The following is a 22607-nucleotide window of genomic DNA, read 5'->3' as shown; positions in this document are numbered from 1 at the left end:
TGTCACCCAGGCTGGAGTGCAGTGGCCGGATCTCAGCTCACTGCAAGCTCCGCCTCCCGGGTTCCTGTCATTCTCCTGCCTCAGCCTCCCGAGTAGCTGGGACTACAGGCGCCCGCCACCTCACCCGGCTAGTTTTTTGTATTTTTTAGTAGAGACGGGGTTTCACCGTGTTCGCCAGGATGGTCTCAATCTCCTGACCTCGTGATCCGCCCGCCTCGGCCTCCCAAAGTGCTGGGATTACAGGCTTGAGCCACCGCGCCCGGCCTGAGACTCTCACTTTTTATTAGTGGGAGTTCTCACTCTTATTTTTGCTACTTATGTCTTTTTGTGCAGTAGATTGATAGTGATGTATATAGTACACTTGTGCTGTAGCATTTTGGTGAACTAAGGTAGTGATGAAGCTTTTTTAATCATTTGAAGAACTACAGGTAGCAAACAAGGGAGCAGTAAGCAGGTTTTTATTACTATTATAACTTTTATTATAAGAGTTTTAAATTCTCTTAGTGCTGGGAACTAATTTTTAAGCATGGTTCTTGGATTAAGTCCATGCCACACTTGCACAGGTATATGTGCCAGTTTTGTCATATTTTAAACTATGTCTTTAACTACTTGCCTTTGGTTATCTATGTGTAGACAGTAATTAGTAAGGTTAAATTTCTTATAGACCCTTTTTTAGTTGCTAGCAAGTAGTCGAGAGCCAGTCTATTTTGATAGATAGCATTTTTTTATCTGAGTTTTTCGTTTTTTGTTTTTTGCCAGGCCAGAATAGTCAAGGCTTGACTGGTTTTATTAGTGATGATTTTTAAAACAGCTTGCAATCGTATGATTCGGTTGAGCATGTAAATGGGGTCCAGTGTTCCCATGAGCCATCTTGTGTCTAAGTGGCAGGCCTATAGTATTGTATAATTTTTTAGGAGGTCTTTTATCATCTTTTTAATTACCTATGGCTATGCTTCGTTTTCCACGGGAAGCATAAACAGGGAAGCCCAGAAGTTCACCTGTTTTTATGGGCAGTAAGAAGAAAGATGGTTTAATAGTGCCAATAACACAAGTACCTGTCTACTGGTCAGGCAGCTTAGCGTAGGCTCTATGTCTACATATCTAGTATAACCCAGTGGGGGCCGTCTGGTCCTGGTGGGATTCTGGGTGGCACTGTTTTTGCAGTACTATTATACAGCTTTTGCCTAAGACAACTAAGCTGCCTTACAGGATAAGTGAATCTTTTTCCTTTTCTAGCTATGCAGTACTGTCTAATAATTGAGACTTTTAGAACCTAAAAATTGTCAGGGTGGCTCTTTTGGGCCGGGAATTCATCAGGAACTGGGTCTGTAGGAACTGATTATTGGGCTTCCTATGGCCATTGATCTCCTGTTACAGTTCCTCCACAAACATAACATGAAGTGACTTTTAGAGACTGGGCTACATATTCGGTTAATTGCAAAAACAAATTTTTAGTTTTTTCCTGGAATCTCAGGTGCTGGCACATTTAGTTCATCATAGAAAGTCTGAAATACTGGTTCTGGAGAGTGTCTTTGAACCTCGCCTTTTATTAGGATGCTTACGCTAGGATCTAGTTCTTTTTCATCAATGCCTAACGTTATGTATTTTTTAAATTTCATTTTGGGTCTGAGGGGTTTGTAATTACCAATTCTAAAGGGTTGCAGCTCCCACTCGTGCAGGAGGGGCTGGCTTTTTCTTTTTGGAGCCAAACAGGATCTTGTTTATTTTTATTTTAAGTAGCCTAAATGACACAAGACCAGTATTGACACATTTCACATAAATATGATTCTTGACAGATATACTTATTTTCTGTTGTGTAACTTTTTTCTCAGTCTAGAGAACTGCATCCCAATCTATGCTGCTTACTGTTAATAGTGGCACAGGCATCAAATTTTAGGGTTACATTTTTGGGGACCCCTCTTTCTTCTGTTCTAGCTATTACTTGTGTCACTTAGAAAAGGATCAGTCGTTAGTCTTATTTTAAAAACTGTGATCATAGGAGGCTTAAAATGAGTCATAACAGGCATCATGTTGGTTATTTTCTGGGCTACATACCTTGGATAAAATAGCATTATATAAAGTTTCTTTTAGAGTCCTGGTACACTTATAATAACCATAAAATAATAGGACTGTAGCAATCTTTTGTCCTACCTCAGTGACTTGATATATATATATATATATATATATATATATATACTGGGAACAGCCCTCAGTCTGTGGAAGGTCAGTTGAAGTCCTTACTGTACAAGTCTAAATTTTAAGGAAAATGAGTCCTGCGATGAGTTTCCTCATGGTTCAGCCATGCGTAGACCAGTCAGCTTCCGGGTGTGACTGGAGCAGGGCTTGTTGTCTTTTTCAGAGTCACTTTGCAGGGGTTGGCGAAGCTACTCCCATCCACGTACAGCTCCCAGTCTACTGATGTTTAAGGATGGTCTCGGAGGTTGGGCCCAGTAGAATAAACTGAGTCCAGTACTTTTACACAATTATGTTTAACTGGGCTCTCTGATACCAGGAGCAAGGTGGCAGGGTTTAGGGTGTTGCAAACTTCATTGGTTATGTGGCGATTTTTACAGAGCAAGCTTTGGTATCTAGTTAGTCTAACATTTATTAGCTAATGATGTCCTTTGGTATTTATTAAAATTACCACAGCATGGGGGGACTTTATGTTTAGGTTTTGCCTAAGAGTTAGCTTATCTGCTTCTTGTGCTAACAGAGCCGTTGCTGCCAGGGCCCTTGGACATGGGGGCCAGCCTTTGGAAACCCCATTTAGTTGTTTTGAGAGATGGGCCACCGGCCTTGGCCAGGGCCCTACAGTCTGGGTTAAAACTCCAACTGCCTTTTTTTTTTTTTTTTTGACATATAGAGTGTAAAGAGTTTTCTCAGGTCAGGTAGCCTCAGGGCTGGGCTGACATGAGTTTCTTTTTAACTCATGAAAAGCTCATTGTTGTTGGTGGTAACAGATGTAGTTTATCTAATCGACATTTTTATTGACTGTCATTTACCAAAATATTGACTTAAATCCTGTAATTGTTTGATTTCAAGCTTTAAATTGATTTGGTATTCCTTGCGGGGCTCTAATTACATCTAAATAGATGTGAGAGTTGAAAGACCTATAAGGGGCTTCTCTCGCTTTACGATGTCTTATTATTATTTTTTCTTCCTCTGGTTGATGAAATGCCAGGGTGAAAGGGATAGCCAAATGGACTAAAGCACAAGTGCCACTCTAGTTATTTGGCAGAGTGCCCGGTAAAGGTCCACCACAATACCACCCCACATCCGCTTGGGGATGAACAAGGGCTCTTGATAAGCTCTTGAAAATTCTTAAGCTTACTGCATCCCTTCAGGTCTCCAAGGAATGCTAAGTCTCCTCCCTGCCATGAGAGACACGAAGTGAACTTAGTGTTGGGAGGCGGAAGCTGGATGGCCCTCGGGTGCTGACCCGCAGGGACTTCAGGATATAGCAGAGAGAACTCGGCATGACTTATTACTCTAGGCTGTAGAATTCTGGAAAAGAGCTATGATGCAGCCCACACCTGGTTGACTGGAGGACCACCTCAGTGGAAGGGGGACAGTCAGGGCCTCTGGCCTGCCGTGTGCACAAGCATAACAATTGCTTTTGTTTAACATGCAGATGGAATATTTGATCCGTTCCAACCAGACATTTGCATCTTGGTATGCTGTCTTAATTGCCAAAGTTTGTTTTAAGTCTTTAACTTCTATGATCTTCTAGTAAAATGAACGTTTCCTTTAGCACCTATTTTTATTAGTTTTTAGACTAAAAAAAAAAGCTAAACACCATTTTATATTTAATAATGCTTTTAGTGTGATTTTTATACCAGATAAGCTAAATTTTACCTTTATATTAGTGTGTTATTAATTTTAATAAAACCTTGTAGACATATTTATCTAATTTTTCATGTTTCACCATAAGGTAAGATTTTATAGACTCTTTTTAACCTTTTACAATTTTTGTTAAAGAGCAGGTTGATGTTTTAAGAAAAACCTGTTGCATTTTTACTTTAATGTCCAGTTCACAGACAAACTGGATGATACCTTTTTAACTTTAGCTATGATGTTTACACACAAAATTTTCTTTACAATTAACATTTTAAAACTTGCCTAAACTTTCAAAACAATAATTTTTTTGACCTTTTAATGTAGGGTAAAAATCCACATTCTTATGCCTGTTTATAATTTTTTTGCTAAAGGTATATTTTACCTTTTTTTATACACCTTGCACATAAACTGGGTTTTTTTTTTCAGTAGTATTCAGGACGCTTTATTATTTTTAAATTATATAACTTTTTTGCATAAAATTTTTTTATAACTTTTCTTTTTTTACGTCTTTTGCAGACAATTTTTTTTGACATGTCTCAACTTTCTGACTTATTACAAACTTTTTTTTTAATAACCAGTTAATTTATTTCAGGACAAGAATTTACCATATTACATTCTTTTTATATAAATTCTGCTCCCCCCCCGCTTTTTTTCCTTTCTTAAAATTTTTCAACATAGTTCTTAGTGGGGTGGGCTTATTTTGCGCCTAACCCATGTTTTCGCAAGACAAAATACCACATTCACACCACACACACTCACCACAAAACAAAGAACAGGTAAAGAGGGCACACACACACGCTTTTATCATTTATATTAAACCAAAATCAGAACACCACGAAATTCAAAATCCGAGTACCAAGAAATTTAATCCAAGTCAAAACCAAAACCAAAGTATCCAGCAATTCAAGTCAAGTCAAAACCAGAACAAAAGTGCCGATACAGGTACACTGTGGGTGATCAGGCCACGCTTCCACTCAAATGGAGTGGGGCAAATTCCGAAGACTAGTCTTACCAAGTTTCAGATGTCCGGACTCCAAGTGCCAGTTCCTTCCCGGTGTTCAGCCACTGTGTTAATCCTCTGTGGGGGCCTGCTACGCACTCCTCTGATGAGGTGTTCCACCGGGACAATTGCCTACTCAGGAGCGCTCTTTGGATTGCATCACTCAGGCTGGCCAGAGTCCCCCGCAGGGATGCTCCACAGGGCAGGCCTAAGCTGTCTAAGAGACTGCCTTGGCTGTCCATCAGTTACCTCACTTTCCGGTCAGGGAACCAAGAAATGTAGCAGGACAAGCTGCAGACAAAACCTCTCAGACACTGAGTTGTAGAAGGAAGGGCTTTATTCAGCTGGAAGCATCAGCAAGCTACTGCCTTAAAATCCGAGCTCCTCGAGTGCACAATTTCTGTCCCTTTTAAGGGCTCACAACACTAAAGATTTCATGTGAAAAGGTCATGATTGATTTGAGCAAGCAGGGTGTACGTGACAGGGGCTGCATGTACCGGTGGTCAGAGTGAAGCAGAACACGGCAGGGAGTTTCACAATGTTCTTCTATACAATGTCAGGAACATCGGTTTCTAAGTCATGAGTTGATTTGTAACTACTGGGTTTAGGCCAGGCAGGCCCAGGCCTGGTTTTGGGCCTGGCGCCGGGCTGCCTGTCTCTGGTTTTACTTCCTTGTTTTTTTCTTAAAACAGGTACTGAGTATAAAACAATATGAGAGGATCTCTCTCTTTCCTCATTATTAGCATGACATAAATATTCTTATGGGTGACTGTTTTTTGTTAAAGCTTATAATAGCTCGTTAGACTGTAAGCACTGCAAATGAGGCCAGGCGCGGTGGCTCACACCTGTAATCCCAACACTTTGGGAAGCAGAGGCGGGCAGATCACGAGGTCAGGATATTGAGACCATCCTGGTTAACACGGTAAAACCCCGTCTCTACTAAAAATACAAAAATTTAGCCGGGCGTGATGGCACACGCCTGTAGTCTCAGCTACTTAGGAGGCTGAGGCAGGAGAATCGCTTGAACCTGGGAGGTGAAAGTTGCAGTGAGCCGAGATTGTGCCACTGCACTCCAGCCTTGGTGACAGAGCAAGACTCTGTCTCAAAAAAAAAAAAAAAAAAAAAAAAAAAAACAGTGCAAATGAGCCAAGAGTAGCATTAAAATAAGTACAGAATAAAGTGGGAAAGTTCTAGACACGTGAGGAGACTATTCATTGGAGATCTTGTGGCATGTAAGTTTCACAGGGCGTGGGGTCCTAGAAAATATGGGTTGTTTGGTTGTCATCACAAAAGTCTTTTCTTCCCACAAAAATAGCAAGATTTGTGAAAGAATCAAAGGAGACCAAAGAGATAAGTAAAGGAAGGCAGAAACTCCCTAAGAATAAGTAGCAGTCATTAGCATCTGTAGAGACTAGAAGTGGTGGTATCAGCTGCATTGGCTGGGCAGTGGCTGGGCAGCAGCCTGAAACAGGAGCTGTGGCAGTGGTTGGATTGCCCTTCCCACCCGGACTAGCTTGGCTCCCATTCATCTTTAGAGACTAGATCACACAGCCCTCCTCAGGGAAGCCTACCCTGACCAGCCTGTGTCCAAACTAGATGAGGACTCTTGCTCTTATAGCTCATATTATTTTCCTTTGTAATATTACTATAGCTTGTGATTATATTCCTTATGGTTATTTGGTTTCTGTCTGCTTCTCCCACTTGTCTCCAAGCTCCATGAGGGCAGCATCTACATCTGTGTTGTTAACCATGTGCAGTGACTGGCACATAGTAGACAGTTAATACATATTTTTGTGTGAATGGAGATGAGAAGCAATGGTGAGGACAGTGGCTGAAGCCAGAAAAGTGAGTCATAGACTCCATGACTATCAAAGATAATCAGGGCAGTCACGAGAAAGGCCAATTATTAACTAATTCTGAGCCACGTGAACTTCAGCACCACAGTCCCTTAGGAGAAGTACTTTGCTTTGCTGAAAGCATTGCCCAGCGTGGTTCAGTAGCCTGGAGGGCATCAACATAGTTGTTAAATGCCAGCCAAGGCATTCCTGTGTCCCATGTTGTTAGCAGCACAGTATGATAACTGAAGAAGCCAAAAATACATAGTGTGGCTTTGAAAATATACATAATCAAAAGATCACAAAGATTGCTACATTGATCAGCTATTTAAAATACCTAGATTTACTTGTTCACCAAGAATCCTACGTAGCTGAGGTTTTCCTGTTGTTTTATTTGCTTTCTCTGTGTGTAAATCATGCTTCTCCCATGGGGTGGTGGTTGTTGAAAGCCATAGATTATCTCAAATTATGTTGGTATCATCTTAGTGTTTTATATAAACATTGTTTCTTGACTCTATTCTTTGTTACAATGATCCAGTAATGACTGCTTTTTTTTCTTTTTCATTTCAGCATGTCTTCAAATTGGAGCAAGAAGAATATATGAAGGAACAAATTCCATGGACACTCATAGATTTTTATGATAATCAGCCTTGTATTAATCTTATAGAATCAAAACTAGGCGTTCTAGATTTACTGGATGAGGAATGCAAGGTAAGTATGATTTCCTGGGGTACTTGGTTTATCAAAATAGATGTATCAAGGTCAGAAGGTAAGGGGTTCAAGGAGAGATTCATTAGTATATCATGGAATGCCGTTGTGGTGACAAGTAGGGAAAATGCTTTCATTCCGAAGGGACACTAGACCCCAAGAGTTCTAATTACAGGTGAAAATAGGAGAATTTCCCTCCTCTTTTCAGCCGATTCTAAATTACATGAAAAATTGACACTAGATACTACCAATTTTAGCCACTTTTGTTATTAATTTGTTTATATTTAGTACTTTTTGTTCGGCGATAGAATTTATTTAAAGAAATGCAAGAAACTGTGCAGAAGGTATTTTGAATAATAGTTCTAAATAGTTATAATTGTAAAACCAACTAGTTGTTCCATATTACTGACATATTTGACAGGGATGGAGTTGTATCTTTAATATTTAAAGGTGCAGCATGTTGGAAAAAAATATTAGATCCCCAGCTTTACCACTGAGTGATCTTAGGCAAACCTATTCTTTTTCTTTATTTCTCTTTAGTTTATATGCAGTAAGTTACAGTTTAGCACAGGTGTACCCTCCTAAGCACCCAGACTTCCTACCACATTAAGGATGCATGTAATGAAAAGGTTCTCAGCCTCACTTGAGATTTAAAAAAATGCAAACCAAAGCAAAAATGGTACACCACTCTTTACCCATCCAGTAGGCAAATTTAGACATGATAACTTTCATTTGATAATACTAAATGATTGCATATATACTCATGATGAAAAGCATGAATTCATTCAACATACTTTATAGGATATTTGACAACATTTATCATAATTTTAACTACATACCCTTGACCCAGGAATGGAACTTCTGGGAATTCCACCTTTGATTATACTTGCAAAGGTATCCAAGGTATATACATGTAAGAAGAAAACTGTGGCAGTTGTCATAATAATAACAAAAAAATCAGTAACAACCTAGTAGCCATAAATAATGCAGAGAATGTTATTGTTGTGAAGCTGAAAACAATGCAAGGAGTGTGTAAAATTATCCTATTCACATACATGCCTTCAAAGAGACTTAAGAAGGCCAGGCATGGTGGGCTCACATCTGTAATCCCAGCACTTTGAGAGGCTGAGGTGGGTGGATATTTGAGTTCAGGAGTTTGAGACCAGCCCGGGCAATATGGTGAAACCCCGTCTACAAAATAGTACAAAAAATTAGCTGGGCATGGTGGTGTGCACCTGTAGTCCCAGCTACTTGGGAGGCTGAGGCAGGATAATCACTTGAGCTTGGGAGGCAGAGGTTGCAGTAAGCCGAGATTGTGCCATTGCACTCCAGTCTGGGTGACAAGAGTGAAACCGTCTCAAAAAAAAAAAAAAAAAAAGAGAGAGGGGAAGAAATAATTAAGTTGGAGGAAACGGCAAGAGGAGACTACTCTCCATTTTATATCTTTCTGAATTATAGAAATGTTTCACTATGTACAAATGTTACCTTTATTTGGCAGAATGTTTTTTAATTTTTAATTTTGTGGGTACCTAGTTGGTGTATATGTTTATGGGGGTACATAAGATATTTTGGTATAGGCATGCAATGCATAATAATCACATCATGGAAAATTGGGCATCCATCCCCTCAAGCATTCATCTTTTGTGTTACAAACAATCCAATTATACTCTTATTCTTAAATGTATAATTAAATTATTATCAAATACTAGGACTTATTCATTCTAATTTTTTTTGTATCTATTAGCCATCCCCCATCTTCCTGCTACCCTTCCCAGCCTCTGGTAACCATTTTTCTATTCTTCATAGTCATGGGTTCAATTGCTTTAATTTTTAGATCCCACAAATAGATGAGAACATGTAATGTTTGTCTTTCTTTTTAAAAGAATTTTGAAAACATGTATAATAGCCCTGATATTTCATGGGAAGCTTTTTTTTTTTTTTTTTTTTTTTTTTGAGACAGAATTTCGCTTTTGTCGCCCAGGCTGGAGTGCAAGGATGTTGCTCACTGCAACATCCTTCTCCCAGGTTCAAGGGATTCTCCTGCCTCAGTCTTCTGAGTAGCTGGGATTACAGGTGTCCGTCACCACGCCTGGCTAATTTTTTGTATTTTTAGTAGAGATGGGGTTTCACCATTCTGGTCTGGCTGCTCTCAAACTCCTGACCTTAGGTGATTCACCCACCTTGGTCTCCCAAAGTGCTGAGATTACAGGCTTGAGCCACCACGCCCGGCCAGCTTTTGTTGTTTAAAAAACAACAACAACAACAACAAATTTGTTTCATGATTTTTCTTAGAGGCAGATTGAACTGCCCCAAGATTGGGCTGGGTTGCCCATGAGAAGGTCTCAGTCATAGTATTCATTAGTAATTGGTTATTGGCCTCTAACAATGAAATGTGGAAGGAATGAACTCCTAAACTGAATTGTAAAAGTTCTTAGGTAAAGCCAAAAAAAAGATCTTTTGACAGCGGATGCATTAGAAGAATCACAGTATTTACCTTGTTTTCTTTCTTCCTTTTTCCCATGAATATAGATGCCTAAAGGCACAGATGACACCTGGGCCCAAAAATTGTACAACACACATTTGAACAAATGTACACTCTTTGAAAAGCCTCGTCTGTCAAACAAAGCTTTCATCATCCAACATTTTGCTGACAAAGTAAGGAAGCTTTATATCATTTTTTCTTTTTGAATTATTAAATGTGGAAAAAAGTCAATAGTCAGGAGTATCTTTTTTTTCCTTTTGCTGATGTTTGCATTCTTCAGGGCTCAAGGGACAGCAGTCTTTAGTGTTGACATGTTGGTTTTCTCTTCCTTTAACCTACATTGAGTTATTTGTGAAATAAGTATGGGTCTATAATTCTGAAATCCAGGAAACTCTGTAAACGATTAAGTTTTTTTTTTTTATAACTCATTTAGCTAAACCTGATCTCTGATCTGAATTAACATGAGATTATTTATAGTCTGTCTTTATCACAGTTAGGCTAGATATTTACATATTTCACAGTAGAAATATGAATATGTTTTGTTATAGATCATTGCCTTCCATTTTGCTGGAAATATGAAAAAATGGTGCATGTACATACTACATCTTAAATGCCTGAAAAATTCCGAGTCCTAAAGCATAGCTTATCTCAAGGGTTTCAGAATACCAATTGTGGACTTTTGTCACCCTCTGCGATTGATTCACTGGGTCCCTTCTAATAAGGCATACTGTCTCACTGCTTCACAAGTTCTATAGTGTACTTAACAAATCACAAGCAATGAGAGTAATTTATATTTCAAGGAGATTGTGCTGTAGACTTTGGGGTAAGTTTCACAGGGTCTTCTTTAGGGATTGAGGACTTTCTAAGTCTGCCCTAATTCCATCTAGAAGCCTTGAGATGACCCTAGGGCCACCTAAAGGTTTTATCTTGCAAGCTTTGACCCTCTTGAGTGGCAGACAACTGAAGTTGCTGGAGTTTTGGAAAAGAAATAGTCCCTTCTCAAGTAGTCCCACTTTACCAAATCTTACAAAATTTCCCCAGCCTTCACCTTCATTTGTCAGCAGCTTTTCACCTCTGTCCCCATCAGACCCTCATTTGTTCCTTCTGATTCTCTCTCCTGTTGTAATCTCTTCTAAGAGGAAACACCCCTGCTTGATGGTGACCTAGGTTGGAAGGAGATACAAGGAGTCAACCTTGGAAGAGCTCTCTGGCCAGCATGGGAGAAGAGGATCTACTTATGAATCTGCTCACCCACTAACTGAGAGGATCTTTTAGATCACAATTATTCAGCAGTACCACTGTTTCCTAGAAAAAACAATATTTGAGGAGTTTTATTCTAGAGTTAACATGCTTCTTACCAGGAATGGCCCTGGTTCCTTAGAAAAGACTGATAAGACCCATTTGCTGAGAGCTGATCGTATAGCCTGAGACTAATAAATATTCTTGTTATTGATGATTATAATACCTATTCAAAAGTTTTATCGGTTAAGGAGATTTTTCCATGTGTTTTCAGGTGGAATACCAGTGTGAAGGATTTCTCGAAAAGAATAAAGACACTGTTTTTGAAGAACAAATTAAAGTTCTTAAATCAAGCAAGGTAACTATGGATAGGCTTACTGTAATCCAGGAGGTATTCAAAGCATTAGATTTTTAACAATAAAAATTATTTTTTTAACAAAAATCAGTTTCAATTTTTAATTTACCAAATATATAAGACTTAGTATGTTAGTCAAAGTTATTTTAGCTGCATGTCAGGTCCTGTTCTGAATGTATTAAAAATGCTAACTCATCTAATGACTCTCATTTTATGGATGAGGCACCTGAGCCACAGAGACTTCACGGCTATTGAGTTTTCAAGCCAAATTAAAATCCAGGCTGTCTTGCTGAGTCTGTGCTTTTAACTCCTGTGCAATGTTTCTTTCAGTTTTGTGTGAAATTATTGCCTCCACAGTGGTTCTAGACTCTGTTGTGCCTTGGTGAGAGGCCATGAGAGAAAACAGTCTTTCTGCCCTGTCAGTTTGAAGGGAGGTGCTAGAAACATGGCCTTACACACTCCATCAAGATGGAGACTGATCTCTGGATCATCACTGAGTGCAGTTCCAGGTGTGGCCCAAAGCACTTTGAAATTATTTTTCTTAGGCATACGTACTAGAGACACTGCTTTCTAGGGGGAAAAGAATGTTCCAGATGGTAAGAGCTATGATGGCTACATTGTATTGATGATTAGGTTGATCCCCTCCTCCATCCCTTAACCTTCCATCTGGAAAGAATGGGGAGGGGAGCATGGCTCATGTTCATCCCACAGAGAGCAGAGCAGGAAGCCAGTTACTTAGATCAGCAAAACGAATATTCAGGTATTCAGCTAAAAATAAAAAATTTTCATGTGAATTCTTCTAGATTATTGACTGGCAGTCTTTGTTTTTCTATTTTATTCTAAGAGAATCCTTTTAACTTCAGTGGAATAGTGTATGAATAGTTTGACTGTTGTTCTTAGAATAAAAACCTTTACTATCTATTATTTTGATAATATAGAGATTACATAAAGACCAAATTCCAGTTTTAACCTTCAGAAAATAATAAGGTGAGACCAGGTGTGGTAGCTCATGCCTGTAATCCCAGCACTTTGGGAGGCCGAGGCAGGCAGGCTGCTTGAGACCAGGAGTTTAAGATCAGCCTGAGCAACATGGCAAAACCCCATCTCTACAAAAAAATACAAAAATTAGCTGGGCATGGTGGTGCATGGCTGTAGTTTCAGCTACTTGGGAAGCTGAGTGGGAGAATCACTTGAGCCTGGGAGGTTGAGGCTGCAGTGAGCCGTAATTGTGCCACTGCACTCCAGCCTGGGAGACAGCAAGACTCTGTCTCCAAAAAAAAAAAAAAAAAAAAAAAAAAAGGGTTAAAGTGTCTAACAGTCACTGGGCATTAATTGTTTATAGTTTACAGGATTGATATGTAAGAGAAAATTCCCACAATGCCAGTCTCTAAGTATTATTCAGTTAAAGATCTTTATTGATTTGATTTATAAATAATGATAAAATTCTAGTTTTATTACTTTGTCAAAGTAATTTAGCTGAAACAGAACATTCACAGGTTTTCATCTGATTCTTGTTGTTGTTGTTGTTGTTGTTTTGAGACAGTGTCTCACTGTCACCCAGGCTGGAGGGCAGTGATGTGATGATCATAGGACTCACTGCAGCCTCGACCTCCCCAGCTCAGGTGATCCTTCCACATCAGCCTCCCAAGTAGCTAGGACTACAGGTGCACGCCACCATGCCTGGCTAAGTTTTTGTCGAGATGGGGTTTCACCATGTTGTCCAGGCTGGTCTTGAACTCCTGGTCTTAAGGGAACTACCCACCTCGACCTCCCAAAGTGCTGGGATTACAGGCATGAGCCACCGCACCTGGCCAGGTTCTCATTCTTGAGGCATCCTTGATCAGTTGTCTTTATTCTGATTTAGTTTTCTAATTGGCTTTTGAGTCCTTAGTCGTCATAAAGTGGGTATGCGTTCTGACAAATCATTTGCAGTGACCACCAGTCTGTGTAACATTGTTGCCATTGAAGTGGGGACAGTGTGTGACTTACCTAACATAGCTTGGAGGCTTCCTCTGCTCCTGGTCTTTGCTGAAACCCAATCTAGGGGTGTGAACTTCATAATTTCACTGCACCTGATAGAAGCCAGTATCACATAGTATAAATGTGTTCTCTTGAAAGTAGTAATTTTAGGCCGGGCGCGGTGGCTCAAGCCTGTAATCCCAGCACTTTGGGAGGCCGAGACGGGCGGATCACGAGGTCAGGAGATCGAGACCATCCTGGCTATCATGGTGAAACCCCATATCTACTAAAAAATACAAAAAACTAGCCGGGCGAGGTGGCGGGCGCCTGTAGTCCCAGCTACTCGGGAGGCTGAGGCAGGAGAATGGCGTAAACCCGGGAGGCGGAGCTTGCAGTGAGCTGAGATCCGGCCACTGCACTCCAGCCTGGGTGACAGAGCGAGACTCCGTCTCAAAAAAAAAAAAAAAAAAAAAAAAGAAAGCAGTAATTTTAGAAGACTAATATCTGTGTTATGTGTTTTGAGTAGAATTATTTTTGTGGTAATACAGTGTAGAGTATGTTTGTGTATTTATGTGTTTTGTCTTTTTTTCCCTGCAGCCTCTAGCTTACAATTTGAAAAGGAATTAAAAAAAAAAAAAAAATATATATATATATATATATATATGGAATTATAAACTTATCAGAAGGTGCCTTATTTGATATTTTTCCACCATAAAGAAATCTTCTATTGCCACATCTAATATCAGGAAGCATATAAATAAATTGCAACTTGACTAAATACCACTAAATTTCAGTTCTACCAAGTACCATTAAAATGAGTTTTAACCCTCTACTTTTTGTATAGCTGATTAATAAGGGGAAGCACAGTTCATCTACTGAGTTTATGCCTCAGATCTCTCATCTATAAAATGGAATCATGATAGCATCTAATTTATGGAATTGTTATGAAGATTAAATGGGTTGTATTAAGGTTAATAGATAAATAATTGTAGTTGCAAATATAGCTTGACTAATTAGAAGAACTGGTTTTATTTATATGGGATGTGGCACTGTTGTAAGGGTATGTACATACATCAAGATGTTCCTTTGGATTCGTTTGAAGTCTCTTTTTTTCCATAAAATTTCTCCCAACCGTATTGACTAGTATCATCTACCTATTTATTGAGTACCAGATCTTATAATAGTCTTTCACATTGCTAACCTGATAGAACGCAAAATTGATTACAGGAATTATTTGTTGAAGTTATAAATCCCTCGAAAACAAATATCAAATGTATAGGATATGGGTAGGGTTTTAAACTTTTTTTTCTGTAACCCAAATTACCTTCCAAAAATTATTATTCATAACTTTTAAAACCTTCTAATATTGTAGAATTTGTTTATGACCCTTTCCTGCTGAGATTTTCGGTGATGTTTTTGAGTTAGTGCTCAGCACTTAAGTTAGTAGGCAGGCAAATAAAGCAGGTGAGTAAACACTTGATAAATAACATGCAAACTTGGACTAGTGTTTTTCTCCACCTGATGCTAAAACAGTTTGTGGAAATGAAGTAATAAGGCTTTCAATTACTATTTTCCCCATAAAATAATGATAATTCAAGCCCATTAATATGTTTAAATTTGTTATTTCCTGTGGATTAGGTTTTCAAGTCTGGGTGCAGTAGTTCTGACTTTGCTTTCCCCCAGACATGGTTGTAGAATTATTGCATTTTTCCATGTTTTTTTTTATAGCTTTTACCTCACCTTCCTCTCATATTCTTGGCTCTTATCATAGATAGTGACTTTTTCTGGATTGTGACTCTGACAGTGATTACTTAAGGAAGGGAATCTCTGTAATATTTATTTTGTGAAGGTTTATGTTCAAGTTTGGTTTAGAATGTAATTTCGTTATACTGTTTCTGACTTAGTTTAAGATGCTACCAGAACTATTTCAAGATGATGAGAAGGCCATCAGTCCAACCTCAGCCACTTCCTCAGGGCGCACACCCCTTACACGCATTCCTGCAAAGCCCACCAAAGGCAGACCAGGCCAGATGGCCAAAGAGCACAAGAAAACAGTGGGGCATCAGGTGAGTTCAGGGAGCTGCTGCCAGGCTCCTTCCTTTCTGGCTCATCTGAAACCTCAGATCTTCCCTCTTCAGCCTCCCAGGTGAGATCCTCAGTTGAGGAGAGCCTAGAGCTTTCACTGTGATATCACACGACACCGTCCGCTAAAATTCTTCTCCACCCAGTTTTAGACTTGTGACTGCATAAGCCTTTCCCTGAATAATTTTCTCTACAGTTTAATTCTTCTAGTGCATGTCATCTCTCTCTGACCACCCCACCTTGCTTAGTTTTCTGTTTGTTTTGTCTCTGTATTTGTATGCTGCCTCAGTCAGCTCCTGCAGAACAGGGCCTTCACTTTTCTTTGATGTCTTATGTTCTCTGAGAGTGGGAAATGTTACATACATGCTTAGTGCCTGAACAGGGAGTAGGGCTTTGAATGGAGGCTGAGCGCTCCTCAGCTTGCTGTCCTGTGCATGTGACCCTGTGCCTGGTGTAGATAGGAACAGGGCCTGACCCAGGTCCACAGCCTCCAGTCCTGATCCTAGGTCCCTAATTTTAACTCCTCTCTGCCTATCCTTTGTCATTCTCTCACTCATTACCTATACTCTTTTAAGTCATCTGCTACGTTTTCCAGTATCTTCCATCAAAATTCCTACTTTATGTGATTAAATGGCCTTAAAGCAAGGTTATATTGTTAGTTACATACGACAGCTCATAACAGATTTCTGTAGCTTCCTGTGGGGAAAAGGAGTGGGAGTATAGGAATCTATATTTAGTAGAGTAAGCATGAAAATGGTAGAATTTAGGCAAATTTTAACCAAAAGCCCTAGCATTCTTGTTTTGTGGCAGCTCCTCTTCTGAAGATGGGTCAAGTTTATAAGTGGCAGAGTTATCTCCATTAGTGTCATAGGAAGAGAATTTCCCATGGTTTTACGTCATCTTTGGCTTTGGACAAATCCTTGATACCCGCTTCTGCCCTTTTTCATGCAGTTCAGAAACTCCCTGCACCTGCTTATGGAGACACTCAATGCCACTACCCCTCACTATGTGCGCTGTATCAAGCCTAATGACTTCAAGTTCCCATTCACGTAAGTATTTCTGAACTACCTAAGGAAAAAGTACATATCTTGTAAGAAGTGCCAAACCAACCAAGCAAACCAATATTTTCCTTACATTTTTATAAGGAAAAAAATACTTGGGTAAGTCTTCATGTCTTGTAGAGGGAAACCATTAGTCAGTAGATTATTTTTTCAGTTTTTGTCCCTTTTGAGAATGTGAGAATAAATTATCAGCCTTCTGAAGATTTGAAAAGTTAAGGTCAACCAAGCATTCTGGTTCTGTTTTCTGTTTTGAATTTTCTTCAATTGATCTCTCTGGGATTTTTGTTGATTTGGGCATTAGGTGGAACCAGCACTGGCTAGGACAAGGCTGTTTGGCAAATGCTTACCTGCTGCTTCTCCACTGTTGAAATCATCAAAAGGTGTCTGTTTTTACCAGCACCTCCTCCTGCTTCAGATACCATGCATGAAGGGATAATCAATCTTTCTGGAGATTTGTTTTTACAAAACAGAAATATTTCTCCAATTTTATGTATTTATTTATTTATTTTGAGATAGAGTTTTGCTCTTCTTGCCCTGGCTGGAGTACAATAATGTGATCTCGGCTTACCACAACCTCTGCCTCCCAGGTTCAAGCAAGTCTCCTGCCTCAGCCTCCCGAGTAGCTGGGATTACAGGCATGCACCACCACACCCAGCTAATTTTGTATTTTTAGTGGAGATGGAGTTTTATCATCTTGGCCAGGCTGGTCTTGAACTCCTGGCTTCATGATCTGCCCCCTCGGCCTCCCAAAATGCTGGGATTACAGGCGTGAGCTACCGAGCCCAGCCTATTTTTCTAATTTTAAAAGTAATACATGTACCTTGTAAAGACAGTTTTCAGGAAATACAGAATAGTATAAAAATAAATGAAAAAGCATCCATCAACTGGGTGCAGTGGCTCACACTTGTAATCCCAGCACTTGGGGAGGCCAAGGTAGGTGGATCACTTGAGGTCAGGAGTTCAAAACCAGCCTGGCCAACATGGTGAAATCCTGTCTCTACTAAAAGTACAAAAATTAGCTGGGCGTGGTGGCAGGCGCCTATAATCCCAGCTACTCGGGAGGCTGAGGTAGGAGAATCGCTTGAACCCAGGAGGCGGAGGTTGCAGTGAGCCAAGATTGCACCACTGCACTCTATCTAGCCTTGGGGAAAAGAGTGAGACTTCATCTCAAAAAAAAAAAGAGAGAAAAAGAAAAAGAAAAAGCATCCATCATACCCAGGGAGATAACTGGTATTAACTGTCAGACATTGTTCTTGATTAACCACCTTCCCTTCCCTCCATGCTCCGTGTGTGTGTGTGTGTGTGTGTGTGTGTGAGAGAGAGAGAGAGAGCACCTTGTGCTATGATTGCTGTTTAGTCTTTATTTTTAATAGATTGTGAACACTTTCCCTTTTGGTAAATAAAAATCACATAATCGTAATGAGTACAGAGTATCCTATGGTATAGACATAGTATCATTTATTTAAATTAGTTCCTACTGATGGCCATTTAAGTTGTTCCGACAATGCTATAATAAACATCCTGTGCCAAACATTTTTGTGTATTTGTCTGATTATCTCATTGGAATAATGTGATTCTAGAACTGGAATTTATAGGTCAAAGACCAGGCACACTTAAAAAGGTTGTAATAGCTCCCACCCCCCACCCCCTCCACAGTGTATGAGTGCGCTTTTCCCTACCCCCGTGCCAGTCCTGCTGTCTGGAGACTCTGCCTTAGACTGGAGGGCAGTTCTGAAGGACTGCTGTCTTTCTCTCTGCTTCATCACCAAGAAGTCCTTCATGGAAGAAGTGGGAAGCAGGAAGAAGCTGCTACACTTGGGCCTCTGTCCTGGACAGCCCTCAGGACCATGACCTTTTATCAACCAACCCCATCTTCCACCACCAACAGAACACCTGAGAAGATAGCACAGGGGAGGCCTAGATGGATCGCTCAGAGCTTAACTATGGAATTCACAGGAGCAATCATTTGGCCGGAGGGAAACCTTAATACTTCCTCTTCAGTGCCAGTTTAGCTTGAGGATGCCATTTGCCTAGAGTGAAGTAAATACAAAATGTAATACAAAATAAAAATCTTGTTCATTGATGTGGACATGAAGTTTAGAACAGTAGTAATATTTTAAAAAATATAACTGAATGAGGCATATCTAATTTGTGCTTCCTGTTAGAGAAATCTCCAGGGTTGACCAATCTTTATTCCAGGGGAGCTCTGTATACTGATCTAATGACTTCTGAGAGCTTCTTGTCAGGCCATGCCATGAAATGAGTATGGGCAAAGTACAAAGGAGCGTTGTGTTGTTGTTGCTGCTGCTGTTGTTTTTTAGACGGAGTCTCGCTGTGTCGCCCAGGCTGGAATGCAATGGCGCGGCCTCGGCTCACTGCAACCTCCGCCTCCCAGGTTCAAGTGATTCTCCTGCCTCAGCCTCTGGAGTAGCTGGGATTACAGGCGCCCGCCACCATGCCTGGCTAATTTTTGTATTTTTCGTAGAGACAGGGTTTCACCATGTTGGCTAGGCTGGTCTTAAACTGCTGACCTCATGATCCGCCCACCTCAGCCTCCTAAAGTGCTGGGATTACAGGCGTGAGCCACTGCACCTGGCCATGTTGTGTTGTTTTAAATGTACTCAGTGGACTTTCTTGTTGTTGTTGTTGTTGTTGTTGTTGTTGAGACAAAGTCTCACTCTATCGCCCAGACTGGAGTGCAGTGGCGCGATCTTGGCTCACTGCAACCTCCACTTCCCGAGTTCAAGTGATTCTCCAGCCTCAGCCTCCCGAGTAGCTGGGATTACAGGTGTGTGCCACCATGCTCGACTAATTTTTCTGATTTTAGTAGAGACAGGGTTTCTCCATGTTGGCCAGGCTGTTCTCGAACTCCTGACCTCAGGTAATCTACCCTCCTGAGTCTCCCAAAATTCTGGGATTACAGATGTGAGCCACCACACCCAGCAAACTCTTATAAGAGTTTGTGTTATGAGTTGCAGGTAATGTTTACAGTTATTTTTACTGCTTATTGTCTCCTCCCCATTCTCTCATAGTTTTCCATTTTGATCACTGCTCCAACTTCTGAATGCTTTCTTTTCTGATTTATTCATTTTGCTCTTACAAAAGAATTTATACCCTGACTGAGGAGAGTAATTTGTGGCCACCAGCCAGGTTCTTTGTGGATTAATGGCTTTAATTTTTATGTATAGGTTTGATGAGAAGAGGGCAGTGCAGCAACTGAGAGCTTGCGGTGTCCTGGAAACCATCCGAATCAGTGCGGCTGGTTTCCCCTCACGGTGAGCCTGGCATTTTTCAGATGTAAGGGGTCCTAATGGAGAATATCCTAGTTCTTTAAGTAAACTCAGATGGTTTTCTTTTAATAGGTGGACTTACCAAGAATTTTTCAGCCGCTACCGTGTCCTAATGAAGCAGAAAGATGTGCTGAGTGACAGAAAGCAAACATGCAAGAATGTGTTAGAGAAACTGATACTGGTAAGAAGGATTTCACTTACGTTCATCTGAGCAGAAGGCCTTGTGGTTCTGACCTTGGAGAGCCCCAGGAACTTTTATATAAAATTTTCCTATTCCAGATCATTTCAGGGTGGGATCCGAGAGGGGTACGCTACTGTGTTTAGGATGTTGAAACTAGTGAGGATGATGGTCCACTGTCAGGAGGCAGAGCTGTGAGGCCTGGACCCACACTTGAGACACATTCTTCTTAGACAGTTTGATTATTATTAATAAAAATGTACCTAGTACTTACTTCTGGAAGACACCAGGCCAAATGCTGTGTGATTAAGAAAAAATAAGTCTTGTTCTCAGGTAATATAGTCTTACTTGGAAAGTAATACTTTTTGAAGACAAGTATAATATTTAACCGTAGTGTCTATCTCAAATGCTGAATGAGTGGAACAAGAAATCGGGATGACAAAGCGACGTCTAGCTGTGGGAAGGAGAGATTTCATGAAAGAGGTGTGTTTTAAGTCAGACCCTGAGAATGGGTAAGGTTATGCAAAAATGGAAGGAGAATATTATAAGAGGGAGTAAAAAGCAAGGTAAGCATGGGTTTGCTGAGAAAACAGTTTTTTGCAGTGTGAGATTTGTGTATGGGACAGTAGAGAAATGGTTAGGAAATGTAGGTTGGTGTTACAGAGAGTCTTGCAGGCCAGGCTAAAGAGTTCTGCAACTTTACTGTGGCCTGGAATGCTTGTTAAAATACAGATTTCTGGGCCCTGCCATCAGAATTTCTGATTCGGTAGGTCTGAGGTGGGCGCAAGAATTTGCATTTCCCAGGTGATACCGATGCTGTCTGAGGACTACATTTTGAGAACTACTGATCTTGGTCTTAGAGAATTAAAGATTCATGAAAGGTTTTTAAAAATATATTTTCACTTGGTTAACACTAGCCTAGATGGAGTACCTCACTTTGAGCTAATTGATCATAATACTAGCTGTGAACTAAATGTAATGCCCCTTTGTTGTTAATAATATTTTTTCCTTGAAAGAGCTAAGTTCACTTCCTCAATAATGCTTTTTTTTTTTTTTTTTTTTTTTTTTTTTTAAACTGGGGCTTTTTGAATTTGCACCAATTCCCTTTTTTTTTTTTTTTCTTGAGACAGAGTCTTGCTCTTTCACCCAGGCTGGAGTGCAGTGGCATGATCTCGGCTCACTGCAATCTCCACCTCCTGGATTCAAGCCATTCTCCTGCCTCAGCCTCCCCAGTAGCTGGGATTATAGGTGTGCACCACCACAGCCAGCTAATTTTTATATTTTTAGTAGAAACAGGATTTTACCATGTTGGCCAGGCTGGTCTCAAACTCCTGACCTCGTGATCCGCCTGCCTCAGTCTCCCAAAGTGCTGAGATTACAGGTGTGAGCCACTGTGCACAGCCTGCCCAATCCCCTTCTAACCTGTGTTCAGGTGGAATGTAGAGCAGAAAGTAGGAACAGGCCTATGCCTGGTCCCCTCACCCAGGCCACTTCAGGCCTGATCAGGGTTTTGCGGGAATTTAGGCAGAGGAGGCTGAAAGATGGAGGCAGGATTGGTGTGATGTGTGAAGCAGGTCAGCGGTAAGGACCGCTTTTCTAGCTAGGGTTCCTATGTAAACTTTATTGATTTAAATTGAAATAATTTTAGATTTTTTAGGTATATGTGGATGTTTCTGATTTTTTGGTTTCATGTATGAGACATGACAGGATATCTACTTATAGGGAAAAATGGTTTTCTCTGTTTTCCCTTAGAATTTCAGATCACATGGCCGAGCATGGTGGCTCATGCCCTTAATCCCAGCACTTTGGGAGGCCGAGGCAGGTGGACTGCTTGAGGCCCAGAGTTCATGGCCACCCTGGCCAACATGGTGAAACCCTGTCTCCACTAAAAATATAAGAATTAGCTGGACGTGGTGGTGCTCACCTGTAATCCCAGCTACTCAGGAGGGTGAGGCAGGAGTATTGCTTGAACCCAGAAGGCGGAGGCTGCAGTGAGCCGAGATCACAGCACTGTAGTCCAGCTTGGGAGACAGAGCGAGACTCGTCCCAAAAAAAAAAAAAAAAAAAGAAGAAGAAGAAAGAATTTCAGATCACAGTAATGATTCTTATACATAAATTCCATTCTTTAATGCAAGAATGGTTAATGATTTGTATACTTCTAGATAAGGTGAATCACAATGTAATATAAATGGTTATATTTTTGTAAAAGGAGTTTAAAAGGATTTTTTTTTTTTTTTTTGAGACGGATTCTTGCTTTGTTGCCAGGCTGGAGTGTAGTGGTGCGATCTTGGCTCACTGCAACCTCCACCTCCTGGGTTCAAGCGATTCCCCTGCCTCAGCCTCCCAAGTAGCTGGGAATACAGGTGCACGCCACCATGCCCAGCTAATTTTTTGTATTTTAGTAGACATTCACCATGTTGGCCAGGATGTTCTCGATCTCCTGACCTCGTGATCCACCCGCCTTGACCTCCCAAAGTGCTAGGATTACACACGTGAGCCACTACGCCTGGCCAATTTGTAGGATTTTAAACATATTAATGGGGTTTTATTAGTTTGTTTTCAGATATTATTGATAAAGCCA

The 22607-nt window shown here is 40.5% G+C and overlaps 1 protein-coding gene across 4 annotated transcripts in view; it reads left to right on the top strand.

The window, feature by feature from the left end:
* MYO5A (myosin VA) overlaps positions 1–22607 on the top strand; it is a 214462-nt gene that overhangs the window by 124222 nt on the left and 67633 nt on the right. For all 4 annotated transcript variants that reach the window (XM_038009994.2, XM_008016570.3, XM_008016567.3 and 1 more), the window contains exons 12-18: positions 7243–7383; positions 9910–10035; positions 11376–11459; positions 15320–15481; positions 16449–16546; positions 19747–19833; positions 19921–20029. In XM_038009994.2, the coding sequence (XP_037865922.2) occupies positions 7243–7383; positions 9910–10035; positions 11376–11459; positions 15320–15481; positions 16449–16546; positions 19747–19833; positions 19921–20029 (807 nt within the window). The remainder of the gene's footprint in view (positions 1–7242; positions 7384–9909; positions 10036–11375; positions 11460–15319; positions 15482–16448; positions 16547–19746; positions 19834–19920; positions 20030–22607) is intronic.

Source organism: Chlorocebus sabaeus, chromosome 26, assembly GCF_047675955.1.
Source record: "Chlorocebus sabaeus isolate Y175 chromosome 26, mChlSab1.0.hap1, whole genome shotgun sequence".
Lineage (NCBI taxonomy): Eukaryota > Metazoa > Chordata > Mammalia > Primates > Cercopithecidae > Chlorocebus > Chlorocebus sabaeus.
The sequence above is the reverse complement of the archived record's forward strand: the minus strand, read 5'-3'. Positions and strand labels throughout refer to the sequence as shown.